The 18,411-nt window shown below is 44.6% G+C and overlaps 1 protein-coding gene across 2 annotated transcripts in view; it reads left to right on the forward strand.

Moving 5' to 3' along the window:
* Positions 1-8,253: 8,253 nt before the first annotated feature.
* The window catches only part of RAB3GAP1 (RAB3 GTPase activating protein catalytic subunit 1), a 434,305-nt gene continuing 424,147 nt past the window's right edge, over positions 8,254-18,411 (forward strand). For both annotated transcript variants that reach the window (XM_069225057.1, XM_069225058.1), the window contains exons 1-3: positions 8,254-8,953; positions 9,069-9,124; positions 18,270-18,345. In XM_069225057.1, the coding sequence (XP_069081158.1) occupies positions 8,936-8,953; positions 9,069-9,124; positions 18,270-18,345 (150 nt within the window). In that variant the 5' untranslated portion in view covers positions 8,254-8,935. The remainder of the gene's footprint in view (positions 8,954-9,068; positions 9,125-18,269; positions 18,346-18,411) is intronic.

Genomic DNA, 18,411 nt, shown 5'->3' on the forward strand with positions numbered 1-18,411 from the left:
CGACTTGCTTGTGACTTTTGGACTTGGTCCCCTTGTTCCACAGGTACCCTAGATTGGAAATCCACAGTTGTTGCATTGCTGGTTTGTGTCTTTCCTGCATTATTCCTCTAACACGACTATTTTGTCCTTAGGGGAACTTTAGTGCACTTTGCACTCACTTTTCAGGGTCTTGGGGAGGGTTATTTTTCTAACTCTCACTATTTTCTAATAGTCCCAGCGACCCTCTACAAGGTCACATAGGTTTGGGGTCCATTCGTGGTTCGCATTCCACTTTTGGAGTATATGGTTTGTGTTGCCCCTATCCCTATGTTTCCCCATTGCATCCTATTGTAACTATACATTGTTTGCACTGTTTTCTAAGACTATACTGCATATTTTTGCTATGGTGTATATATATCTTGTGTATATTTCCTATCCTCTCACTGAGGGTACACTCTAAGATACTTTGGCATATTGTCATAAAAATAAAGTACCTTTATTTTTTAGTATAACTGTGTATTGTGTTTTCTTATGATATTGTGCATATGACACTAAGTGGTACTGTAGTAGCTTCACACGTCTCCTAGTTCAGCCTAAGCTGCTCTGCTAAGCTACCATTATCTATCAGCCTAAGCTGCTAGACACCCTATACACTAATAAGGGATAACTGGGCCTGGTGCAAGGTGCAAGTACCCCTTGGTACTCACTACAAGCCAGTCCAGCCTCCTACAACCCCTTTCTGGAAAGCTCAGTCTTGGTTTCCAGTAGCAATGTCGCTATCATGTGCCCCTCCGGTTCTACTTCCATCCTTCCCATCCTTGCTCCTGGATCTTTTGGATCTTCCTCATCCTCTGATATTACAGGGGAACTTGTTAGTCATGGCATGGAGGCTTTCCGGAGACGTTGGCAAGTGCCAGGAGTTTTGAGAGACGCTATGTTCTTCTTATCCTAATCTTGAGCGCTTTCCACCTATAAGCGTTATGAAGCATTATGGAAGTGATGGGTGGGTTGGTTCAGTGAACGGGGTATTGATCCCCTGGGGGCTTACATTAGTATGTCAATTTCCTTTCGGATTTTGCAACCCAGGGTTTAGCCTATAAGACCATTAATAATTTCAGATATGCTGTTTCTGCAGGGCACCCTCATGTAGAGGGTAAGCCAGTGGGCAAACACCCTCTGATTTCTAAGCATTTAAAGGTCATCCGACTGGTCAGACCGCCTCATCCTAAGTATACGACTTTATGGGATGTAGATATTGTTCTGAGTTTTCTAAGAACCTGCCCATGTGACGAAGAACTCTCTCGTAAGCAATTGTCAGCCAAACTCACTGTACTTTTGTGTCTCAGCTCTTGCCAGTCTGTGTCTGATGTAAGCGCTCTGGATTTAGTAGGTAGAGTATTTACTACTTCAGGAGTTTCTTTCACTATTTCTAGATGTACAAAGACTGTAACTAAGTGAATTTCATATCCAGCATTTCCCCATAGCCAGAAGTTATGTGTTGTAAAATGTTTAAAGGCTTACAAGGATTGCACTCAGGAGATTCGCAGAGATGCTCGAGGACAATTGCTCATATCAAAACAAAGTCCATTTGCTCCAGTATCATCAGCCACATTGGACAGATGGGTCAAATGGTTGGGGGAGGCTGGTATAGATACCACCACATTTGGAGCACATTCAGGGGGTCATTCTGACCCTGGCGGTAATTACCGCCATGGCGGAGGTCGGCGGTAGCACCGCCAACAGGCTGGCGGTGCACCGCTGGGCATTCTGACCGCGGCGGTTCAGCCGCGGCCAGAAACGGAAAGTCGGCAGTGTCCCGCCGACTTTCCGCTGCCCTTGAGAATCCTCCATGGCGGCGGAGCGCGCTCCGCCGCCATGGGGATTCTGACACCCCCTACCGCCATCCAGTTCCTGGCGGTTCTCCCGCCGGGAACAGGATGGCGGTAGGGGGTGCCGCGGGGCCCCCGTAAGAGGGCCCCAAAAAGAATTTCAGTGTCTGCCTAGCAGACACTGAAATTCGCGACGGGTGCAACTGCACCCGTCGCACCTTCCCACACCGCCGGCTCAATTCTGAGCCGGCGTCCTCGTGGGAAGGGTGTTTCCCGCTGGGCTGGCGGGCGGACTTTCGGCGGTCGCCCGCCAGCCCAGTGGGAAAGCCAGAATGACCGCCGCGGTCTTTTGACCGCGCCGCGGTCTTTTGACCGCGGAGCGGTCTTTCGGCGGGAACCGCGTGGCGGGCGGCGACCGCCGTCCGCCGCGGTCAGAATGACCCCCTCAGTGTGCAGCGCCATGGCATCCAAGTCCTTTGGGGCTGGTTCTCGTTTAGAGGACATCATGGCTGCCGAAGATTGGTCTTCTGACACTACGTTTAAGGTATTTTATCATAAACATATTGTTGATGTTGCATCTATAGTGGTGGATCAGCTTTGAACTAGCATAATCCGAAGCCTCCAGTCCTGACATAGAATAAAACATTTTCTAGCTATTGTGTCAAGAATTTTCAATTCTATTTGGGACAAGGAGATGAGGATTATCCCACTCTTATCATTGTCTTTATTCCAGAAGATGTTTCCTGAAGTAATTATGCAGTTAAGATATACATATAGTACAATTCAATTTACATGCATGGTGTATTTCTTATGTACTTTATTTTGTACCCACCCATGTAACTCAATCATTATCAGTTTATTAGCGCATTTCATACCTAGGATGAGACAATAAAGGTGCATGAATAATACAGAGTTACGAATAGGACAAGGTGGTCAAAACAGTTTCAGCCGGTGGCTGCAGTTTGTTGTTCCTTATTGGGACTTTGGAGAATAAAAAAAGGCCTAGCTAAAGTGAAGGAAACTTTCAATTCTATTAAGGACACGGAAGCGAGGATTATGCAGTTCTTTCTCCACTGTATTAACAACAGCAGATTCAAAGTTCAAACATAATCGAGAAACAAAATAAACTTCAAGCCCCATGATCCCCACAAGTAACCATGATGACCCATAACCAATCCAATGTCCATAACGAGGAGTATATAAATAACTGGCGGGCACAGTCCTTCCTCTTTTTCACTGAATGAAGTTAAGGAACTCGTGACCTCATTCTCCTTTGGAATCCCCTGCTACAAAATAAGGAAGATATTAGACACAGGAACAGATACACATTGTAAGCAATACTCCCACTAGAATACCGAATCATGTTGATAAACAGGAATAAGTACAATAGGAAAAACATAATGAATAACAATGTCATCACAAATTGAGTCACCAATAGTATGCATAAAACCAACCTTCACAGATAAGAAAAAATACCACTGACCTGTAAAGAAGGATTTCACATAAACAACAGGTAACTCAACCTCGGATGGGTAATACTGTTGCAGTATAAGGGAGGGATAATCCTCGCCTCTGTGTCCTTAATAGAATTGAAGGTTTCCTTCACGTTAACTAGGACATTTTTCATTCTATAGCAAGACCGGAGGCGAGGATTATGCAAGTTCAAAGCTTACTCACCACTAAAGATGCTGCTTCATGGAGCGGTTTAAAATAGAATTTCTTCAAAACCGACTCCGAGGACCAATCCGCTGAATTCATGATGTCCTCCAACCTACCACAGACCTGAATGGCTTTGGAAGCCGTCGCCCCTCTAGTGGAATGAGTCCCAAAACGCTGAATATCAATTCCAGATTCAGACATGACCCTGCGGACCCACCTAGCGATAGTAGGGGAAGCCACAGCTTTAAACGGTTTCTTGATAGTAATCAAGAGTTGCCTTTCTCCTGGAGGTCTATCCTCCTCTGTGACAGCTTCATAGGTCTGTAAGCATCTAACCACGCATAACTTAGGGTGAGAATCAAAACTGGGATAAGAAACAAACCTGGTACCCGTTTTGGTCCGTCTCGAAATGGTAAAAGTAACCCCTTCAGGGGTGAAAACCCAGGCTGAAACATCTAAAGCGCGCACATCTGAGACTCGCTTACAAGAAACAAGACATAAAAGCATCGCCAGTTTAGCGGAAATCTGTTTCCTGGATAGATAACGATTCTCCGGCCAGGAAGAAAAGAACTTAAGAACGTTCTTAACATCCCATAAGCCAGAATACCTAGGTTCAGGAGGTCGAGATAAACAAACCCCTTTCAACAGCTTACTTACCCAGGGGTGTTCCCCAACCCGAAGATTATTGATTGTGTTGTGCCCTGCCGAAATAGCAGAACGAAAAGAGTTGATGGTACAATACGCCAAACCTGAGGTAAAAAGCTAAGCCAGAAAACTGACTATGAACTCAATGGGGGCCCCCACGGGATCCACTTCCCTCTCCAGACACCAACGAGCCCATCTGTTCCAGGCTGATCTATACCGCTTGATGGTACCTGTAGCCCATGACTGTCTGATAAGGGCTGTAGCATCCCGTGAAAGGAAGACGTTCTCCCAACGTCCCCTGAAATCTTCCAAGCCACAAGATTGAGGTGTCCCTGAAGCATCAATGGATGAGGGCAACCCAACGGGTCCGAAGGATTCCCAAGGAACACGGTAGTCTGAGAGAAGCCATCCACGACAACTCCAGAAGAGTGGGGAACCACGCCTGAGCTTTCCAAATCGGAGATATCAGAATCAAGGACACCCGCTGACGTCAGACCTGCGCCACCACTCTGGGAATCAGAAGAAATGGAGGGAAACCATAACTCTGGTCGTTCGACCAATCCTGCAAGAACGCATCCACTGCGCTCGCCCCTGGATCGGGCTTCCAACTGAAGTAAGTTGGGATTTGAGCATTCCAACGAGAGGCAAATATGTCCACCAAACAAGGACCCCAACGATCCATCAGAGACCGAAAGATCTCTGGATCCAATCGCCAATCGCTGGTATCCCTGAGGTAACAGAAATCTGTCTCTGGAGGCAATAATGCCAAAAATCTTTTGCCAGTTCCGCCAGGACTCTGGACCGAGTGCCCCCTAGTCTGTTTATGTACTGGACAGCCGAAATGTTGTCCATCCGAAGAAGGACACAACAGGATACCTTGTCGCGGGTCAGGGACCGAATCGCAAACAAGCCCGTTAAGAGCTCGAGACAATTGATGTGAAGATTCAATTCTTCCGAAGTCCACTGACCGCCCATGGAAATCTGACCACATCTGGCCCCCCAACCCAGTCTGCTGGTATCCAACTCTATCACTAGGTCGGGGAGAGAGCCAAAGATGGCCTTCTCATTCCATGCATCCATATGGCCCAGCCACAACTGCATCTCTGAACGAGCCTCCGAAGAGAGCTCCACCAGAGACAAATACTTGTGCCCTTCCCGGAGATGCGACGCCTTCAAACGTTGCAGGGCCCTGTAATGCAAGGGACAAGGAAAGATCACCTGGATAGAGAACAACAGAAGGCCCACAATCCTGGCAATCTGCCGTAGGGAGGTCCTGTCCCTGTGAAGTACCTTGGAAATCTCCTCCTTGATCTTGGAGACCTTGTGCTCCGGGAGCCTCAGCGTCGCCGACATAGTGTCCACCACGAACCCCTAGAACGTCGTGGACTGAGACGGGCGAAGAAAGGACTTCTCTGTGTTGATCACAAAACCCAGGTCCTGCAATAGAGCAATAGTCATGTTCGCGTAACACAACAGTTGCGACCTGGACTGATCCATCAAAAGGATGTTGTCCAGATAAATAATCAGTCTGACACCCTGAGTCCTCAGAAACTCGACCACTGGTTTCAGCAACTTCGTGAAGCACCAAGGTGCTGAAGTAAGGCCGAATGGAAGACATTGAACTCGTAGATCTGACTCCGCCATTGAAACTGCAAAAAGCGTTGATGAGGAGAGTAGATGGGGACCGTAAGGTAAGCGTCCTTGAGATCCAAGCGGATCATCCAGTCCCCTTGACACAGAAGATCCCTGAGAAGATGGATGCCCTCCATCTTGAAGTAACGATAAACCACCCATTCGTTGAACGCCTTGAGGTTTATCACAGGACGAAACCCCTTGTCCTTCTTTTCGACCAAGAAGATGTTGCTCAAGAACCCCCTCGGATGAAGAGGTGCCGGTACAACAGCCCTCTTGCCAAGAAGCTGAACCTCTGCGCCTATTAATTGGGAGTCCTGAATACTGAACCGAATGGGATGAGGTCGAACCGGTTGAACTGGGGTCCCAGAGAACTCTATATGGAAACCCGACTCTGTCTCCAAGACCCAAGGGTCGGAAGTAAGTTGCGCCCAATTCTCTACAAAGAGGGCAATTCTGCCTCCTAGTTCTTGAGGGGAAAAAAGGGGGGTGCTAACCAGAGAGTTAGAACTTACTCTGTGGAAACGGGAGGATCATCCTCGACCAGAGCCTCTGTTGGGAAAGAAGGTCCCTTCACGGCCATCACTCCAGCCGTTATTACGTCGTCCTTGAGCTCTGGAGGGGCCTGCCTGCAAAGAGCAGTCAGAAGAGCGACCCCTTCCTCACCCAGCCCCAGCAAAAACCTTTCCAGGAAAGATCTTGAGCATGGATGACTGTGCTTTATCCAAACAGAGAAGGTGGAAACAAATCTCCCTAGCTTCTTCACGAAGGGGTCACCAAAGAGATTGCCCTGGGCTACCGCACCTGCCTCAGACGTCGCCAATTCTCCTAATTTGGGATCAATCTTGATCAGGAGAGAGCGTCGCCTCTCCGTAGATATAGTGCAATTGCCGTTGCCCAACAGACAAACTGCCCTTTGAGCCCATCCAGCAACCAGATCCATCTGTAACGGCTCCCCTGAGGTCTTGGCCGAATCAGCCAATTCGATGATCTTGGTCAGGGGTCCCAAAACGTCTAAAAGTTTATCCTGGCATGACCGCCAGGAGCGATCAATCCCTTTCTTAGGATCGCGCATGTACTTAGAGAAAAAAAGTACATTGTTTTGGGTCCAATGAAGGCGTAGCCGCCACCTTGTCCCCAACCGCAGGTCTGTAGCATTCCACCCGCAGACGGGCCCGAACTTCCTTCTCCAAAGGATGGCGGATAGCCTTAGCGACATACGCCGCCACCTTGGGATTGGGGAACCATTCGGAGGACCGAGGATGGTAGATGTCCTCTGTATCGAACATATCCGAGTCCCAACCTTCTTCCTCAACACTAGAGGTGTTCGCAGATGTGCGCCAACGTCTACCCATGATGCGACCCTCTTCCGATAAGTCCTCATCATCGGAGTCACCCCTCCCCCGAATGGGCCGATCCCGCAGAAGGGATCCAATTCCAGGGGAGCAGAGCTGCCGTGCTCTCTGGGCAAAACATCCTCCTGGCAGGGTACAGGATCAAGCGTTTGCGCACTCTTGCAAAAGGCTTCTCTCAACCTGGCGAAGTCTTCCAGGTGCCCTGCGTTACGCTTCCTGGAGGAAGAAGGTGTCTTTGAGGTACTAGCCCGTGGGTCCAAATCTCCCAAAACGCCTGACGAATTGGACACTTTGTCCGTAAGCTTATCCACCCTATCCTACAGGGGTGCAAGTGCTTTCGCCACCACCTGCGAAACTAATCTGTCCATGCCTTCCGGAAGATGGCGTTGGGGAGGCCAGACTTCCCCTGTCCCCAAAGATGGCTCATAGGCATGGTCCAGAAAAGAGTCTGAGGTAGGAGTAGACGAGGACATCCTAAATTAAGGGAAAATACCAACTTACACCTCCAGAAAGCCCTAGAAACACCAATAAAGGGAGTAAAGTCCAAGGGCCAGACCAGTCAATAAGCCACTTACCCCCAAGAGGGGCGTCAATGTATAAGGGGTGAGAGCACAATAAATGTAGCCCAGCCTGGACCTGCTGTGACCGCCACGCGGTGTAGGCGAGGGATGGGAGCCTGAAAAATCTGGACTCTCCTAGGGCGGGATCCTGAAAGGCTCTAACACGATCGGAAAACTCAGCGCGCGAAGCGCTGAATCCGATGATCGTGGAGGCGTGTACATGCGCCCCTAGTGGTGGCAATGCGTCACCGCACCACGTGCTCGGGCAAAAGCCTACAGCGCGAATGAAAGGAATGTCCGGAATGCGAGGAACGTTTCTTGCGTACCGACAACAGTAGTAAATGCCGAAGTCAACAAAGGCAAGCACCAGCAACACAAGGAAATCCTCGAAACCCCCGTAATCACAAACGAGAAGGAGCGGGGACTTAACTGACGGGCAGCAGTGAAGAAAGAGGAAGGACTGTGTCCGTCAGTTATTTATATACTCCTTGTTATGGACACTGGATTGGTTATGGGTCGTCATGGTTACTTGTGGGCATCATGGGGCTTGAAGTTTATTTTGTTTCTCGAACATGTTTGAACTTTGAACCTGCTGTTGTTAATAAAGTGGAGAAAGGACTGCATAGCCCTCGCCTTCAGTCCTGATACAGAATCCAGTTCGCGGAGATCAGGTTGTCATGTTCTTTTATTACAAAGAAAGAAGGACAAAGGAGGCAGATACATTTATATAGAGAGCAGGCCTGGGATTGGGCATGATGTGGACTACAAGGAATGTTGGGAAAAGTAATTTTTTTGTATAGTTTAATGTTGATTGTCTGGTGTCATTTTCTCAGTAAAGAAAGAGAAAGCATAATCCTCGCCTTCGTGTCCTTCATAGAATCAGAAATGGGCAACCGACGCGACCAACTAAACGAAAACATCGCTGGTCGACAGCCTCGTGGATCTGAAGCACTGATCCAATGAAAAATAATGACGGAAACAGTGAAATACAAATGCCCTATACATCGACCACTGTTGTTTATTCAATTTCGATGCTTTAGTTGCGTATTACTGTAGTTTAAATTAGATATGCAAAACTACAGAGACCAGAATGCAACAAATAAAGAATTCAGTGGCCGAGCCTCTTCGCCATACACGATACAGTTGACACAAATTAATTAAACACCTTGAGTACATCACCCTCGTATGGCGCTTTACAGCACAGCCCTCACAGAAGCCGCTTCCGGGTACCCACCATGCACTGCGCACTCGCTGAGTTCACAGCTGACGTTCCAAGATGGCTGCTGACAGTGATGTGAGTTCTCCTACCCGTTTTCTGTGTTTGTGGCTTTTGTTTTTCTGTATTTACCTACCAGACTGGTAACATCATTGTTGGTGTTAATTGGTTTGTGTTTTGCTTTCATCTGCAGCCCGAATCGGATGTTTTCGAGATCACGGATTTCACCACTGCCTCGGAGTGGGAGAGGTAGGATCCTGTCTCCCGGATTTCCACATCGTCCCAATGTACAGCCCATAGTCACTTGCAACGCTGTGTATTGGGGAAGTGCGGCTCAGCCAAACTATCAAGTAGCACCCGTGTCCGAGGACGGTCATCACGCTGCATTTCAAGAGATCATATGATGACCCTTGTCACTCGGACAACTTATTCCGTTGTGGGTTTTTTAATTTAAATAGTGAATCCTGGGGGTTGTAGTCGTGGTGTATTTGAATTGAACCGATTGGACAAACACACCCGATTATAACAATAAGTGCTTAAAATGAAAATATGGAAGTGCAGATACTCTCTATTCAGAGTACCTGTTTGATCACGAGACGTGCCGTACTCATCCATTGTAATGTATTGCAACAGTGCACAGTGCCTTCCCATTTAAAGCACTGATAATGATGTTTAAAAGCAAAATCCATGAGCTGCCCTTCACAAATGTAAACCAGACTTTATTGGCCACTCAACTTCATACTTGCCAACATTTTAGAACAGGAAGGTTGGAGATTTTTGAGAAAAAAAATCAGAGGAATGTATTTTCCATTATTGAGTGACATTGAAGCAGAGTTAAGTGGGACACAGATAAAATAAACCCATTTTTGCCTTGGAAAATTGGGTCTCTAGGCTTAATCGGGTATTTTAATATGTATGCTCTACTTGCTAATGCAACACCTGACATGGAGCTAAGTGTGACATCTTCTGCCTGTCTTGGATTTTTAGCGAATTCAGACCTGCCAACCTTAGAATCATGTTCAATATATGGCCCTACAGAAAGAAGGGGTTGTTACTTTGGAAAATGGGTTTAGGACCCCTGAATTGGTTAGTCACGCATATCGGGCCATAGCTGCCAAGTTTCCCAGTTCCATGCCTGATGTGCTGCTCCACTCCAGGATTTTTCTTTGCATTCTGAGAATTGTCCTATTTTATGACGGGAAAAAAACAAGCCTACAAGTCCCAGAATTGAAAGGAAAAACCTGGCATGAGGCAGCACATTATGGATGGAGCAGGCAAAACCTAGCAGAGTTGTTTTGCCCAGTAGCAAAAATAAAATCTGACGTCACCTACATGTTGTGGGGAGGTCTTATTTGGAAACCTGTTGCGCTGAGCATCCCAGATACCTGTTTTGTGCAATTGTATTGAGATCACTATGTGTCAATAGTTCTTCACTGGTTGGCCCTGCAATGAGTGAAGAACTATGGGTTGCGAAGCCTGCCAATACCACGTTGCAATCTGGGATTTGTAGTTTCACTTTAAAAATTATTAGCGTGAGTTAAGAAGTCAGCTTGGTGATGCTGGCTCAAAAAAAACAGGTCCATGTGATGATGTCACACTTCACATGGGATACTTGCATTGAACATTCCTAATGTAAGCAGGAGACTCTTAGTTTTGAATCAAGTATAGTGTTATTTTAGCTTTCTTCTGCTGAAAATGTAATCCGCTTAAATGTAAATCAGTGGGGAAAATAAAGTCTAATGATTCATTTTTCCTGTTTTCCCAATGTACTTGACAGGTATATAAATTCACATAGGAAGCACCATGTTTATTTCAGAGCTGGCCTTTGAAACTTCTTTAGCTGTCTCGCTCAATTTGCTTTTTATGTTTTTCTTTTAAACATAGATAATATACATACAGAGAGAGGCTTTTGGTCAGTGAGCTTCATCCATTGGCCTGTTAAATCGTCATTCAGATTTTACTTCCCCTCACAGCATACTGAATGGGGCAGTTAGTCTGCCCAATGTGTATCCACTGGCTTCCTTCACTTTGAGTGACTGCACAAAGCCAGTGCATATTGTTAACATCCGCCTAAATAGTTTTTCTCTTCAATGACGAAACTAATTCAAAGTGTGCTTTATTTAATTTTTGTGTGTGTGTGTATATAGATATGTATATATATATATATATACTTTTAATACAGGCTATTTATGTTGCCTGGACTTTGGGTGCCCAGTTAGATGATTAATTTTTTTCTGTTCCCTTTTTAATGTTGCTATAATAAAGTTTTTAAGTGACACTGATACATTGTAGTTTCCTGCAATTTGAGTGCTTGGTTTAGTGGTGATTTTCCTTGATAAATAGTAAAATACATGGCACAACTGAAAGCCTCGTTATTTAAAACAAAATCTCTCGAAAAATGGTCACCTCAGTAACTTTTTTTTAATTGAAACTTTTTTTTTTTTTAATGATCATGTGGCGCTGATGTTTAAGGTGGCTGCGTCTTGATTTTGATTTTATTTTGTGGCATATGCTTGATAATAAATAAAATAACTGTTGTACCAGGTTTTTTTTTCAGTGCTTGCTTTGTACGACTATTACACGTCTGTTTGCTTTAATCAACTATGAATAATCAGACTGTTCTAAAACATTTTCAGAGTAATATATTGTTTTCTTTTTTAGGTTTATGTTTAAAAAAATAAACATAATGCAATTTGCTGACTTTACATTTTTTTCAGCAGTGCCAGTAAAAGACAGGCTAGGAGCACTGCAAGTGTGTAAGAAGATCCGACTAACACACACAACAGTTCTATCATCTTCTATCTAGCCCCTGAGCAATATGCTGTTGGGGAGAGCACGTTTGTTCTGTTACGGATAGCATATTGCATGGAGAGTGCAGCCCTAGATTACACTCATAAACACTCAATTGAAGGGATGCAGAACATAAATACATTAATTAGATTACCTTACATGTCTAAGTTTCCAACTGCTTTTCAGTAACATGGCAATACTAAACTAACACTCAACGGCAAAGATCTGTTGTTTTTGATGCAATAATAAATGAGGTAGAACCTGCAGTACAGGAAGTGAGGTATTTGCATATACCAGTCCTCACAATTAAATTCTTTTTCACTTTTGTTCAAAATCTTGTGATAACACCTCAATTCCTAATTACTGTAATTCTATTCAAATCTATTAGTGTAATCTCAGTATTTAACATCCAACTCTTACTGAGCAGGACAGTATACATTATTAGCAGAGCACATTGAAAACAGAAAAGGATTGTGAAGGCAGTGTATCCATTGCTACCACAGGAGTGCGGACCATGGTATGGCACTGAAACAGCACCTACTACAACAGCCACAATCTGAATTGCCAGTCTTCAGGTGTCACTTGGCAACCCCAACTGATGCAAAAGCAATGCAGTGTTGAGTGAAGTGCAAACTGGCTTAACACGAGTGCCTCTTGTCTGGAGGTCTGTTTTTTAGGATTGTATTAGCAGGTAGGCGGGCATTCCCGGTTGGCCTAATTTTCATGATATTTGTTTCATTACATACTGGTCGATTAAAGTCTAAAAAATTACATTAATCAAAAGTCTTAATTTAGTAGTGTATTATAGCCAAATCAGTGAAAATGTATGGTTCCAAAGCATTTTGTACGGAAAAATAGATTTGCTGCTCTTGTCACATAATCCACCACCTGCTGTATAGTGTGTGCAATTTGTTCCAGTTCCTCAAAATCAGGACTTTGAAAAACTCTGCAGACAGGGTGCTAATACATGTTTGACTATTTGCAAAAGTTAATTGGTTTCCTTTCCGCTGTTTCCTGCTGTTTTTACACACAGTGCTAATGTCCACAATCGGTGAATTGGGTGATGGGCTTTTATTTAGAGCACTGTTAAATTGGCATACTCATGCCCACCTTCCTCCTCCCATGATCCATTTACACTCCCTTTCTCCTACCCTGGCCCCTTCTTTAAACCAGATAGGCCATCTCTTTGTCTAGGTACCCACAACCACTTCCTCATATTCTGGCCACAACATCCATCTCCTCATCTTCTGCCCTACCTTCATCCACCTCCTCATATTCTGCCTACTTGTTCTCCTCCTGCTGTGCCACATGCTTCATCACTCTACTTATGAGGTCGAGATGCTTTCCGCACAACATATCATTAGTAGACATTAAGCAGGTAGGAAAGTAAAACAAACACAGTACATGTTGCACCACACAATGTGGTATTGTCAGATTCAGATTAGACACAGTGAAATCTGACTCAATACAAGCTTCCAGGGATCAAAGAACTAAGGGTCTGATTACGACTTAGACAGTCTCACCATGGGACCCCCAAATCCGTGGGGAGGACACCATGGCAGTGGCGTCCCCCTGTGCATATTACAATGTTCCTTTAGGGCTGACCGGCGGGAACATTGCAGTACGCGTTTCTCCTGGTGTGCCTGGTGGGAACAATGCTAGCATATTGGCCTCAGCTCTTTTAAGGGAGCCAAGGCCAATATCATAGCACTACAGCACCCTTGGAATGCGCACTGTATGTAAAGCAGACAGTGTGTATTCCAAGAGTGCTGGGCAGAGGGACCCCCAGCACTGCCTAGGCCATGAACATATGCAGAGCAGGGCCCGCAGCACTGGTTTTCCGTCAACCTTTTCATGACGGGGTCCCCACCATGAAAAGACTGGTGTAAAGCGGGGTTGTAATCAGCCAGGCTGCTGCACTGCCATGGCTGGTTACATGCCCAACTGCCATCACCATGTTGGGATCTGTGATCCTGGTGGAGACGGTGGTCTTTAGGCAGATCCGCCTGGCTAAATCGTATTTGGGTGGTTGGTCCACCTGGAGTGCAGCAGTCGAACCTTCAAAGCGAAGGACCGCCACACATGTAATGAGGCCCTAAGTAATCAAACACATTGACATATGTATAAGGTACAGAGCAGAGGGCAACATGGGAGTTAAAGTGCCCATGCTCATAACAAGTTCTGAGTTGACTGTTCTAATCAACCTTCTGTTCTAATCAACCTTGCTTATAGTCGGAAAGAAAACTATCTTAAAGTGCTTGTGCCTTCCCCAACATGCACACCCCATCCCCCAGCAAAGTGCATAGGGCAGTGTGGGGACTAAAGTGCAAATGCACAAGTTAAGATGCATAGGGAAATGTGGGAGTTAAAGTGCAGGTGCACATTACAATTTATGAGTTGGCCACAGAAAAAGAGTGCTTATAGGTCTTCCTTAGACTCAAGAGCAAGGGTGTCTTAAAGTGATATGCCTTCCGCAACATTCGTCGCCACACCTCCCCTACAGAATGCGTAGGACAGTGTGGGATTTTAAGTGCAAATGTGACAGATAAGATGCAAAGGGCAATGTGAGAGTTAAAGTGCAAGTGCTCATTGCAAGTTCTAAGTTGGCCGCAAAACAAAGTTTCTAATAGACCTTTCTAAAGGTCGAAAGCAAAAAGTGTCTTATAGTGCTTGTGCCTTGCCCAACTCCCCTGTAAAATATTCCCCTATGCTTATAAAATTTGAGTTAAAGTGAACCTTGGCACTACAGTAACTTAATCCTCTATAGTGTATAGTGCTTCAGGCCACTAAACCCTGGAAGCTAGTTGGTTAAACCTGTTCCCGTTTCCACTGCCTCTTCAAGATCCCTAGCCACAGCCCTTTTCCCAAACCTCTGAAGAAATGTCACCTTTGCTCAGTTCAGTTTGGGATCAGTTGGTTCAAAACAGGCCATCACCGCCTCACTACATGACCTTATTACTCAATCTTTCCATTTCCTGATCAAAAGCGTGCGTCATAGCCCCATAACAGAATTGCACAAGCATAGTACGTGGGGAATTTCCTCCATCCCTTGGTCACATAGCCGGCATATCTCCTGTCCTTCCCTTTCATGGAGGGAAATGTCTTACAACAGGTAGTATCCCCAGCCTGTATTACAGGAACTGTCCCCTACCTTGATTACTGTAGGGTTCTCTTAAGTAGCGCTGTGATTTAAGCCTGCTATAACCGCAAAGCATCATCCATCCATGGCTATGTTTAGACAGACTAGCTTTATCCTCATCCACTGATAAAAACTGACTACTGGATTTAGTTATTTTTTGACTCTGAGTGGCTCAGATATGAATCCCAGACGCTAGATAGACCACTGGTGAATAAAGCCTGATGCAGGTAATCTCATGCAGGAGAGCTCGGCCTATCTTTCATTTCGGACCAGAGATGATAGCCCAGGGAACCCCCCGGAGCCAGTTTTAGGTTGTGGCAGCAATTCCTGAAGGCCCCTATCCGAGGCAATGATTGGCAATACCAAACTCCAACCTAATGTGGACCAGTGATGTGTATGATGGAAATCGGAAAATTGATCTGTTCCCTTTAAATGTAATTTTATCCAGAATGACACTGTCCCGTTCCCTCAGGGCCTCACTTCCATAGGTCAATGTTGGAAGAACCCTTGCTTGAGCCACCTGCAAGAGCAGCGTGAGCACTGAGCCTTTCAGCTTATTGTAAAAGGTCCTCTGGCCAAAAGCCAGTACATTACCTCTTTTTCCTATTTCCTCCAGTTGATCACTGAACCTTCCATTCGCATTGAAGTAAAACCCAAGGTACTTAAAGCTTTATACTAATTCAATTTTTTCTCTTCCCAAAAACCAGGAGTGCCTCTGTGACCTTTAGCCTTGAACTAGTAATATTTTGGTTTTCTTCCTATTAATAGTCTTACTGAATAGGCCATGCTTGCGTCAAAAAGTCGCTGAAGACTGACTTTGGTTCTGCTGATGAGGACTAAATCATCTGCATATAGAAGTTTGAGACCTGGATACCTCCTAGTTTGGGAGTGTGGGCATTAACTGCATTGAAGAGAGGTGAAAGATCAGATAAAAACAAATAAAACAAAGCTGGGGGCAGCACACAGCCCTGCTTCTGACCTTGCATTGTTTAATGGCCCTTGACAAGTGGGGGGACCAATCCTAGTTTAACTCTGACCCATGCATTGGTATGCATTAATTCTAGGGCCCTTATCAAGCCGCTCAGAATGTTCCAGTTGGGCAGTTTCCTCACAATCCTCCCCCTGTCGACCCTGTCAAATGCTGATTTATAATCTATAAAGCACAAACAAATAGGATAGTTGTTTGTCATTGCGATCTCATTCAACAGGGAGAGAGCCACAATATTAATTGAGGTCCCTGTGTGTTTGGTGAAGCCTATTTGATTAAGCGGTGTAATGGTATTCGCCTCCGCCCAGTGCTGTAGTTCTTCCAGCAATACTCCAGCAAAGTATTTAGCATCATTGTCCACTAAAGCCACCAAACGATAGTTCCCAGGGTCTCCTTTGTCTCCTCCTTTAAAGCTTGGTGAAATAAAGGAACCACGCAATGATGATGGAATGCAATCTTGCTCGATTATAAAAAAAAAAGCAGAGTTAGATAAACTGCCCAGAATGGTGGATCATCTTTACAGAAGCTTGCGGGATTCATTCGGGCCCGGCACCCCTTCTCTTCATCCCTTGGTAATTTGCCTCTGGATGATACATGTGATAATAGTACACCCAGGAGGTTTATGAACCCTGTCCCTTTGTGGAGTGGGCATAGACTAGGTTGACTCTGGGTCGTCTGAGTAATTATTTATTTGTTCCACCTGCTCCTCAGGATTAAAGTGACTGAACAGGAAATGATGCCAAGTTGCCTCAGAAATATTAGAGGTTGCCACTTTTGGGAAAGCACTACCTATTCAATTCATAATCTGCCAAAATTAGTGGAATTGTTTTTTCTAATATCATACAGCAATTTTGCACAGAAGGAGTCACGGTGCTCTCTTTGAACCGTCTATTTTACTCTTCTTAGTTCGTTCCCTGCGTTCCTGAGATTATGAGGATCTCTGGGTTCTTTGAGGTCCTTTTAAGAGCCCGCCAAAGTTTATGCCCCCCCGCGTGATGGGAATCGTCCTTGTCGTCATAATTTTCCTCTGGGCAAGAACTGGTTTAGCATATTGACCTACAACATTTGTGGTGAACCTTTCCCAGTTAGTCAAAGGGTTTTCTCCCACCGTCTGCGTAGGCAACACTAATTGCTTGGCTTCATGAGCCACATTTAGTAGAGAGGCAGCTGTACATCAGATGCGTTTGAGATTAGTTGTATAGCCTGGAATTGCCTGGTCAGCCGCAAATTCGTGATCTTCAATATCTATGTCCAGATTTATCTCTTGAGGTTGGTGGTAACTTTCAGATCTCTCCCCAAAGCCAAAGGTGGTGACAAACTGCAACAATGGAAAACTCAAGACTGTATAGTTAATCAGGGATGCTCCAGCTTTGGTTGAATAAGAAAGACCTGGCGGTTTGTCTTTTACCTGATTCAGATGGGATTTTTAAAAACAATTTTATTTATTAGTCACACAATAGCAACACCAGTCACATACACTTTTAAAAATCTAAGAGCTTGCCCATGGCAAAGCTGCAAGCAGACACTTAGCATCAGAAACCACAGCCATATCTGCTTTCTCCACACTATACATTAAAATGCTTACAGTTTTATGCAAGACACCAGTTCCTCCTTATCTCTGTGAAACAAACTTAGGGTCTACTGGCTTGTGAAGTTCACATGCAATCTGCAATACATTATTATGTAAATGCATAAAAACAGACACTTGTTATTTTGTAAGCATTCACTTTGACGTTACTAGTTTGTTCTATTCTTGTTTGGTAAAATATATGTTGAGGATTAACATTTCTAGTTTGCATTGACTGTTTCAGCAAGAGATTACAAAAAAAAGGTTTGCCAATTTTCAAAAGATAAGTTCAATGACAATTTAGAAAAATTCAGCTCAGGTAGTAAGAACAATAGAGTGCTTTCATATAGTACGTGGTTGAAAATGTCTTTGAGATGTCTGTTGTCTAGAACTGTGCTGGTGGGAGCTTCGAGTTCTCTTTATTAATAGTTTTCTATTGTTTCCGGTCAGTAATATTCAGGCAACTAATGGGAACAAAACAGATCACTTCTCTTAGAGTGTCTTGTGGCCTTCTTATGATAATGAATCTGTTCAGAACTTTGTTATACTGCATTACCCCAGTAATTTAAGAATGAGGTCATTTATAATTGCCTTTTTTCGCCAAAGTGGCTAATCAGTAGCACTAACCCTGAACAGAACAGTATATTTTTAAAACTTGTGGTAAGATCTAATTAGTTAGATAAAATCTTGGCAGTGCTCTTTACTCAATTGTTATAACAGATGTCACATGTTTTTGTTTTTTACAATAATAATTATTTAAGGAGCTATCTTGTACTTATCTTTAGACTGCTTTATGTGTGAGATCACAGGACACTTTGGGTGATATTTGGGCAATAGTGTGGCGAAAATTCTAGAAGTTGTTTTGCAGTTAACGAAAATTGATTGGAGGATGATGTTCGATTTTTTTCAGATTCATCTCAAAAGTAGAAGAGGTTTTGAATGATTGGAAACTGATAGGAAACTCACCAAGGAAATCCCCAGAGAAGGTATGAATTTGTTTGCTTCATTAAAAGTCACAGGTAACAGTATACAAGAAGTTATGCTTATGAAAT

This window comes from Pleurodeles waltl, chromosome 3_1, assembly GCF_031143425.1.
Source record: "Pleurodeles waltl isolate 20211129_DDA chromosome 3_1, aPleWal1.hap1.20221129, whole genome shotgun sequence".
NCBI classification, from domain to species: Eukaryota; Metazoa; Chordata; class Amphibia; order Caudata; family Salamandridae; genus Pleurodeles; species Pleurodeles waltl.